General features: G+C 41.6%; 4 protein-coding genes across 4 annotated transcripts; 2 read left to right on the top strand and 2 right to left on the bottom strand.

The window, feature by feature from the left end:
* Positions 1 to 132: 132 nt before the first annotated feature.
* Positions 133 to 5,115, top strand: xmas (RRM_XMAS2 and SAC3_GANP domain-containing protein xmas). Its single transcript, XM_068302809.1, is given in 4 exon segments — positions 133 to 341; positions 420 to 1,833; positions 1,835 to 1,975; positions 2,037 to 5,115. Coding segments are annotated over 4 exon segments (4,290 nt in total). The 5' UTR covers positions 133 to 291; the 3' UTR covers positions 4,722 to 5,115.
* Positions 5,116 to 5,778: 663 nt separating this feature from the next.
* On the bottom strand, positions 5,779 to 6,851 carry Chchd2 (Coiled-coil-helix-coiled-coil-helix domain containing 2). The gene is given in 3 exon segments (XM_068302837.1): positions 5,779 to 6,501; positions 6,789 to 6,808; positions 6,810 to 6,851. Coding segments are annotated over 3 exon segments (489 nt in total). The 5' UTR covers positions 6,837 to 6,851; the 3' UTR covers positions 5,779 to 6,059.
* A 703-nt stretch (positions 6,852 to 7,554) lies between these two features.
* LOC137586705 (DNL-type zinc finger protein) lies at positions 7,555 to 8,279 on the top strand. The gene is made up of 2 exons (XM_068302836.1): positions 7,555 to 7,844; positions 7,909 to 8,279. Exons 1-2 carry the CDS (start codon positions 7,626 to 7,628, stop codon positions 8,266 to 8,268), a joined length of 579 nt encoding a protein of 192 aa, XP_068158937.1. The 5' UTR covers positions 7,555 to 7,625; the 3' UTR covers positions 8,269 to 8,279.
* Positions 8,258 to 9,389, bottom strand: LOC137586700 (uncharacterized). The gene has a single exon (XM_068302830.1). It carries the CDS (start codon positions 9,312 to 9,314, stop codon positions 8,265 to 8,267), a length of 1,050 nt encoding a protein of 349 aa, XP_068158931.1. The 5' UTR covers positions 9,315 to 9,389; the 3' UTR covers positions 8,258 to 8,264.
* Between the last annotated feature and the right edge of the window lie 175 nt (positions 9,390 to 9,564).

The raw sequence follows: 9,564 nt of genomic DNA, 5'->3' as shown, positions 1-9,564 counted from the left end.
GCATACTGTTAAGAAATAGTGGGAACCGAAAAAATACCAAATCCAGTGTGACCAAACTTATCCCAGAAAAATGTGACCAGATTTAGGGTGACCAAATCTAACGTTATCAAATATTTGACCGTTTTACAACACAGCTGCTGTGTGGGCTGTATTTATATTCCGATCGCGCAGCCTTTTTTTGTTATTTCATTTAAATTTGTTTTATACATTTACATTAAAACATTGAACTTGAAATAGTATCGTGTTTCAAGAGATAATCAATTGAAACAGTCAACCCTAGCTATATAATAAATGGCAGACGCCGAGTCTCGCGATGGGACCTACAACTACAAGACGTTGCTGTAAGTTGCCGCCGAAAATGCAATTTTACCGGTTGCCCAAAAACCTAAGTTTCTTTGATTTCTTTTCGATTGGATCAGTTGCACCAATATACCGGAGCTTTTTCTTGATAAGTTTGTGGCACGTACACATTTCGGACGATTCGGTAACCTAGTGAATTTCGTGCTCCGTCCACGGCGGATGACCTGTACCGTGAGCTATGCCACCGAAGAGGAAGCAGAGCTGGCCCTACACGAAGGCCACATTTACAATGGCCATGAGTTCCAGATAACTTATGCCGAAAGGGAGACTTCGCCCGCCCAAAAGACAGAACAATGGGTAGATCCTGATGTGCAGGCCGAGCTGAGTGCTTTAAGTTCTGGATGGAAAAGTGTAGAATATTCATCTACTGGAAAATCGGTAATGAAACCTCTATCATCCGGAGCAGCAGCAATATATAAACCCCCAGCAGCTCTTCCAACCGAAAGGCGGGAACGTGCTCCATCTCAATTTAAGGCAGCCAAACAGGAGTTGGAATCGCTTATGCGAAGACCCGCCTATACAAGTGAAGAAAAGTATCGCGTTCTTGATGCTCGGGACAAATGGATGCGCCTAAATCAGCAACAGCAGCAGGATAATAATCAATTGCTACCGACCGCTGGTCAGGCCACACAGGGCTACTGTCCCGATATGTGTCCCGAGAAGGAGCGGGTGTTACGTGAATTTCAGCGTCAGGTAGCTGTCTATGAGCTGCAAGAGAATTCTGATGACTTGATCAGTCATAAATTAGCTATCAAGCAATATTCCAGGAGTAGTGCCGATCAGGAGACACCACTGCCGCATGAATTGAGGGCCGAACCGGCTCTACATATGACCATGTGCTATCTAATGCATGAGATTATGGATTTAAGTGAACATGGACAGACGCCAATTGGTGATTGGTTTCATTTCGTTTGGGATCGTACACGTTCCATACGCAAAGAGATCACTCAGCAGGAGCTGTGCTCTCTCAGTGCTGTCAAATTGGTAGAGCAATGTGCTCGCTTTCATATACATTGTGCTGCTCGTCTTGTGGCCGAGGATCCGAGTGTCTTCGATAGCAAAATCAATGCCGAAAATCTAACAAAATGCTTGCAGACACTTAAATACATGTATCATGATCTGCGACTCAAGGGTGTCCAATGTCCACGTGAGGCAGAGTTTCGTGGCTATATTGTCCTGCTTAATTTGGCCGATGCGAATTTCCTCTGGGACATTGGACAGCTGCCGGTGGAATTGCAAAATTGTGCCCAAGTCCGGCAAGCCATTAAATTCTATTTAGCTCTTCAGGACACCAATATTGTGAGATTCTTCCAGTTACTCCGGGAACGGGAGACCAGCTATTTGAGTGCCTGCATATTGGTTACATATTTCACAAGGTTACGTGTCCTGGGACTGCATCGATTGAGTCAGGCCTATCGGGCACCGCGCAAACACGAGATTAGCTCTCTACCCTTGGCCTATATTAGCAAACTTTTTGGGGTTTCCGCCCGAACAGGAGGATGAAGCCGCCTACTTTTTGCAACATTATGGCTTAGAGATCACTGAATCGGCTCGTGTGATTCTTACTCGAATCGACACTCCAGAAGCTGACTACAAACTCAAGCGGCAATTGGAGGTAAGTCAACAAATCAGAATAAACAAGTAACCATTTGGATGATATCTTATCTATCTTTCAGTTGGTCGAATCGAAAAGGCAACAAAGCGTTGGCGAATGCATTTGTGGTGAAACATTGCCACCAGCAACTCTTTACAGGAATCATCGGCCACATAATAGTTTCAATGAGCAAGGATATCTTCAAAGCAGTGCCTGGACGGCCAAAGATCAAATGCCGAATGCCCATCAAGATGAAGCGGCTTCCAATCGAGCTGATGAGAAGAATGTCTTCAAGGTGCCCATGAATTCAATAAAGATGAAACTACCGCCTCCTGCAGAAGTGGGAACAATGACAAGTAGAGAAGGAGAAGCAAAAGGTTTAAAGCCAAGTGGTGGTTTTGGTGGCTTTAGTTTTACTCAAACCTTGGAAAAGGTAGCAGCATCAAAAGTAGCTCCAGCGAATACAACAGGTTTTAGCTTTACCCAAGCAGCCAAAGAGAAACCTATGTTTAATTTTATGGCACCACCATCATCATTATCATCTTCATCCCCACTTGTGGAGCAGCAGCAACAAACTCAACAGGCCCAAGAGGAAGCCAAATTGGCTGCACTACAGCAGGCTATAGCAGCAGCCAAGCAGCGTCAGATGGAACTTGTGGCCAAGCGTCAAGAGGAAAATGCAATTCAAAAACAAAAGCAAGCCGAGGCAAAAGCTGAGGCTGAAGCCGAAGCCAAGGCCAAGCGGGAGCAACAACAGTTGCTTCAACAGCAGCAGCAACTCCAGCGGCAACGTCAAGAAGCCGAAGCTGAGGCAGAAAGGCAAAGAATTCTACGCGAAGCTCAGGCAGAGGAACAGCGGCAAATGGAAAACGAAAGAAAACTCACTAAGCGAACGGAAACTCTATACCAGCAACTGATCGAAGAGAATTTAAATAAGATTTGCCTTAAGCAATTGAGACTCCATGAAGTGACAGTGCAATCCTATCACAATTTATTAGACAATCTTATCCAGACACTGGCCAAGCAGTCTTATCACCAGCATCATTACGAACTGGGCCTAATGCGTCACTATTGGCAACGATGGCGTAGATATCGTCGTTGCCAACGGCAAAAGGATTCTTTAATTCAAAGCTTGCCCTTGCACTTCGAAGCTAGTCCCAGTGAAGATCTCGTGGATGCGGAATCAGCCGAGGAGCCTTTACGTCTAATGCGACGCTATCGTCAGGGTGAACCATGCAACTATCGCCAATTGCTAGCCGGTTTGGATGAGCAATGTTGGCTTAAGCTTGACCTATGGCAACTATTGAGCAAAGCACTACCACAGTTAAGGCCAGGAGCACGTAGATTCTACAAGTTGGTGATATCCCTACCCGCCGGATCAATTGGTGATCAGTTGGAATATCAGCTAGATCGCGGTCTCCTTCAGCATCCTCTGGCAGATAGTGGAGACACTAAGGCCGATGGACGTTTTTATATACTGGGCTTGGCCCAAGGCATAGCCTTAAGCGTTGTAAAGCTACGTGGTCAGCAGGACCACCGGACGAATCGATTAATCCAACATGCCAATGGGCTGGTATGTCTGGGTCATGCTCAGCATTTGAGCGAGGCAAAACAAAGATTTCACTCACTCGCAGAAGTTAGCGGTTGTCCTTATATGGTCCTTATTATGCAGCAAACAACGGCCTATCAACAGCAGAAGGATTTAATCAAACAATTGTATTTGGAAGACCTCAAGAGGTTAAAGGAGTGGCGCTTTTTCTCTCAGCGTCCCGGTCGCTCCCTCATGCAGACCGTTCAATTGGGCATCACATTTCTAGCCTCTCAACCATTTCCCAGCTGTGGTAGTCTTTTGCAGCAGGTGGAATCACGTGAATTCATTGTCAATCATTTGGGTCTGGAGTTCTTTCAACGGCTACGTCAGGATTGCTTCCTGCAGCAATTGTATCAGAAATCTCCGCAATTCTGTCAACAGGTCTACAATGAGGCAGTGCGGCGGCTTCAATTAGTGGCCGGCGAGGATTTGTCCATGATGCCTCAACTGCCATCAGAACTGGTCATCTATGTGGAACCGATAACTACCTCAAACACAACCCGTTTGGAGCACTTTTCACCCAATTGGCAATCAATCGAGGCACGACAAAAACTAGTTCAAATTTTAGAAGATATCAAATTGCCAACTTTAAGTGATTCACCGGATCCCAGTCAGCTCTGTACATGGCTCTTGGACTATGCCCAACTGAGTCAGAGCGAGGATAATGCGGATACAATAGCCATGCAATCTATGCAAATGCTTGTCAATGGAGCCGAATATCTAGATGTCATAGAACTCTGGGCCACAGAGAGATTAAAATACATTTTGGGACATAATGAGAAGCAGAAAGACTCCGTCCTACCACGTTGTCTGGTCTATAAAGTTTCTACTCTAAAAACACATTTCCAAAATCCTTGGTTTTTTGATTTCCAACAATCGAATAATCACAATTTTAAATTCAATCTGAATAACATAATGCCAGCATCAAATTTGCCATTAATTTCATCGCCAACAATACGAACATCTGCCACTAGCCCATCTCCTTCGCTAAATGAGCTGGATTTCCATGATATTGTTGGAAAGGCGATGGCCGTTCTCGAAAGAAGCCATCTGCGACAGGAACGTCAAACTCTAAGGGATCTAAATGGGACACAATCCAGAGAGAAGGAGCAGGAATGGAACGATCCAGACCCAAAGCGACAACGTTTGACCAATAAGCGGAATTATGAAAACTAATTAGTAATTATAATTTTTAAAATTTAAATTTAAGCAAATGACTTTCTATAATTAATCATGTTTTTCTTTTCAATCATTTTATCCTATTTAAGTGAAATCAATTGTAATTAATAGAATAAAAAATAATTCAAAACATTTAAAAAAAAAAAAAGAAAATATCAAGTAAATATTGACTTGAGTCGATTTCAAAATATAAATATGTGGTTCTAAAACCAAAGGATCGCATATGGGTTCTCGAATTGTTTTTATTTTTTGTTCAAAATTACAAACACACAGGGTCACACTTTGCTTGGCATCCTGTCATTCTTAACTTCATAAAGTTCCGTTATTTCGCAAAATAAGAAAAATGTCATTGACCCTCCCTTATTATAAATTTAGTTCTTTGTTGCAACAATATACATACATATGTATGACCTGAATAAAAACTGCAAATTTAATTCATTAGGATCTGTTTTTAAAATGTTAAAAAACATTCAACACTTTTCGAGATGTTTTTATTAAGTCGTAGATGTTTCTATATGACACATTTAGCCCCTTTCTATAATCATTTAAATGACGTATGTATATGTACATATGTACATACAATTTATGTGAAAAAAGACCAAAGTTCAATTGTGCTAAAAAAAAGAGGAAGAGCAACAACTAAACGTTTCGCTTCTATTATTAAATGACTAATAGTACGATTATAAGTTGCATATATAAACAGTTTGAATACCGCTGTAAACATGTTTATCATAATTCCGAGGTCTTTGTTTACACTTTCGTCACTTTCTTCGTAATTGATTTCGACAAAACACGTGACAATTGCATTTGTTTACGTTTGCGTCAGTAGAGACCTGGTGATACCCTTTACTAGAAGGAAAACAACCGATTTAGTCACTCAAAGTAGATCATTGTTTCTAGAAAATATATAAATACACCGTGATTAGTGCAGACTCTCCTGTGACCAAGCATCCCCCGTTTATCCCAAACATAAATAGGTACTTTTCCATTTTTCGGCGATCTAATTTTAGACCGAAAATGCAATTTCGCCATTGACCATTAAAATTACAAAAGGTTTTTGTTTTTCGCAATGATTCCCGGTAGGGGATGGTGTTGTTTCTCGAGAATCACTGCTTTATATTGATAATTTATCTTTTGTTTTTTTTTTCTACAATTAAACAATGTTTGTTATATATGTGCTTTATGCATTTAACAATTAAAACTAAACAAAAGAAAGCAAAAAAAAGGAGGAGAACAAGTTAAATTTTTTTTGTTTAACATTTTCGCCATTTTTTGAGGGGGTTGGTTAGGTTGATTGGATAGCTAGTTAGTTTGTTTGTTGTTTGCTCGTTCCCATTATTGCAAATGATGTTGCACCTTGCACTGTCGCAGGGCCTCGTTGAAGCCCTCGCAGAGGCTCAAATCGGATTGACCTTGGGCACATTGCAGGAACTGTTTGATTTCCCAGGCGCATGCGCCTTGTGGTTCATTTGGCTGCTGGGCAAAGTATTGCTGCTGCTGTTGTGGAGCAGCTGGAGCAGCCGCAGCTGGTGCTGGTGCTGCTGCCTCCTTGTCGGAGCCACTGAATAGAGATGTGATGCCATGTCCAACAGTGTGTCCAATGGCTGATCCAACAGCCACACCGCCAGCGGTGGCGGCCATTTGTTGGAACATGGAAGGCTGCTGGGGAGCCGGCATACCAACGGCACTTGGTGGTGGTGCTGCATGGACAGGTGCGGCTGGTGGTGGGGCAGCTACACGTGCCGGCACGGGAGCAGCAGCTGGGGCCGGAGCGGCGCTAAAGAGACACAAATTAGATGAGAAATGATTTAAGACTCCAATCTGCGAACTTTGACCACGTTATATAACATAACAGCCATCATTGTTTATACATATGGTTATGGCAAAAGGTTGAGAGACAGACAAAGGGATAAAGATTATTGTCGAACATTCCAGTAGAATCTCTTTTGTTAAAAATTTCTTTGGTTATGAAACAATCATCCCACGTCCCTTGTCCACTTGTCTCTTCCACACTTTTTTCAATTGGCTATGCATTTCTCTTTTTGCTAATATTATTAAACTCACCGTCTGGTCGAGGGAGGGGGGGCTAGCTGAACGTCCACGGCGTACCATATTGTCTTGTTTTTATTTGTTTAAATTATTTCTACTACGAAATTTTTTTTTTATCTTAGCACTCTGACTTTTAACTGAATAGCAGTCTGTGTTAACTCGTTATTATATTGGCGAGCATTGAGTCAGTGTTGCCAGGTTGGCTACTTTATACTCAATTTAGATTTGGTAAATATTTACTTCAACCACTCGTGCCCAAAACCCGCTTAAACTGCATAAATTTGGTGTCAAACGAAAGAGAAAAATTCAACGAACACGACCTCAGGTGCGCATTTGCAATTAATTTCGTAGTTTTCGTGTAATTAGCAAAAGAAAATTTATGTTTTCAGCAGGATTATAGCTAAAAGTAGCTGTTTCTGGCTAAAAAACTGTCAATTTTTGAGATGGTGCTGCCAGATGGCAAATTTCGGGTACTCGAATACGCGGGCTTTTTGAAAATTTTGCTGGCACTATTCTCAACATACGAAAATATTGTTGAGTTAACAATATTTCTTGATTTTACAGAGCAAATATAGTTTAGAATACAATATTCGGCTGCCAGAGCAGCCGAATATTCCTCGACTTTTGAGTTTAGATTAAAATATTTGGCTACCAGGGCAGTCAAACAGCGCGCCAAACAAAAAATAGCGTTTGACAACACTGAAATCTAGCTTTACCCGATTTTTCCACTTTTCAACACTGAAATCTTGAGTTTAGTAAATATTTACTCTCACACATATGTATGTATTATTTTTTATAGCTGATGTAACGTAATGTACCTCTAGTGTAAATTCGGAAATAAACAAAAACAGAATGAAGCAAATTCACAGAATATTTGCTAATCAAGCCATATTGTGCAAACAAGCAACAAGACTCTGGGCAGGATCAGAAGCTGTACAAATTCAGATGTCCAAAACACTGACGACAACAGCAACAACAAGATCGCTACCTACCAAAGAAAAGTTTACGTTAAGACCGGTTGTTGCTGACAACACGTGCAGTTGGCGGTTTTATCCTCAACGCTTCTACTGTGTGAGATTCTATATCTTATATACATTTCACACATTGACTTTAATTTGCATTTTTCTGTTTCTAGAATCATTCAAATAATGACAGTTCTAATAGCGTTAAAACTAGTCTACCTCTGGCCGAGCTTCAAACGAAAATGCAACTGATTTACACCTGCAAGATTTGCCAAACTCGCAATATGAAATCCATTTCAAAAATAGCCTATCAGCGCGGAGTTGTAATTGTCACGTGCGAAGGATGCTCTAATCATCACTTGATTGCCGACAATCTGAATTGGTTCACTGATTTAGATGGCAAACGGAATATTGAGGATATACTGGCTGAAAAGGGGGAAAAAGTTACTAAAATTGTAAACGACAATACTGAATTTTTGCCACAAGACGACGATAACATCGATACGGAATTAAAACCAAAACTTATTTCCTAGTTATAAACAAATGCGACTTTATTAAGCAGCTCCTTTAATCGAAGAAATGTGCAGGATATGAGTGTAGAGCGTAGTTGCATATAAATTTGCTGACGACTGGGTGATTTGGGGGCAAACATCAAATGAGTTAAATAGAGGACTTCATCAAGAGGTAACGTCATGTTGGTAATGGAACTTTGAGACAATTGCATATTGTCCATATCTATAGATGGCAAATGTCGTTTCCAATAGCCAGTTATATAGGCAAACAAACTGTCAGCCAAACGTCTATTATCGAGGCAAAGCCAGAAACGTTTCTCATTCGAAGGTTTCATCACAAATTCAAAAATATTGTGTACAAAACTCGAGCAGTGGCCGTCTTCCTCGCCGCCCTGCAGGAGCCAATCACAGATCATGTGACGCAGTATATAGCATTGGCTGTATATAGAACTGTGTCGTGGTTCTCGAAACAAATGCAGCCACACATCGAATTTGATTAAACGCATTGAGCGTTGTAAGGCAATTTCTATATCCGCAGTCGATGCCAGACGACAAATGCGTCTCACAAGACATCGCATCTGTTTCAGATGAGTATTAATTTCCACGGCAGGCGCAACCAGATGTGATTCACTTGCTCGCATTTGGCTCCAGTCAAGTTCCTTGATGATACTCCATCCAGCTTGTATATCGCCAAGGGACTTATAATTGACATATAATTGAGCTGCATACTCATGCCCATTTTGTGTATTGACAATGCTGGAACAAAGCTCTCGTATTCTTTCCTGCCGATCTTCGAGCTTTGAGCATCGACTCCAGAAACGTTGCCCAGCATCACAGCGATCGGTCAGCGTTTTCCCAAACCGATCTTGACACTCGTACAAATACAAATGGGCCTTAACAAGGCATTCGACCAATGGCTGGGACAGCTGCAATTGCGTTTGTGATTGTACCTCATCCTGGTATTCCATTAACCAGGCCTGGAGCTTAATGCAATGTGGAACAACTTCGTCTAGAGTTGTGTTGACATTAAGTGTCAATTGTTCCCTAATAAACACATGCATGGACATTTTCTCTCCATATTCACATAGACAAAATATTGCGGCCGAAATTCATTGATGATAGTGATGCGCATTGAGCCATTTTCCCGATACCGATAACACCGATAGATTTGGCGGGACAACGAGCAAAACCAATCGGTTAATCGACATTATCGGAGCAAAACCAATCGGTTAATCGACATTATCGGGGCAAAACCAATCGGTTAATCGACATTATCGGGGCAAAACCAATCGGTTAATCGACATTATCGGAGCAAAG

Source organism: Drosophila tropicalis, unplaced genomic scaffold (genome assembly GCF_018151085.1).
Source record: "Drosophila tropicalis isolate 14030-0801.00 unplaced genomic scaffold, ASM1815108v1 contig_158, whole genome shotgun sequence".
In the NCBI taxonomy this organism is placed as follows: domain Eukaryota; kingdom Metazoa; phylum Arthropoda; class Insecta; order Diptera; family Drosophilidae; genus Drosophila; species Drosophila tropicalis.
Note: the sequence above shows the minus strand (reverse complement) of the source record. Positions and strands in the feature narration are given on the sequence as shown.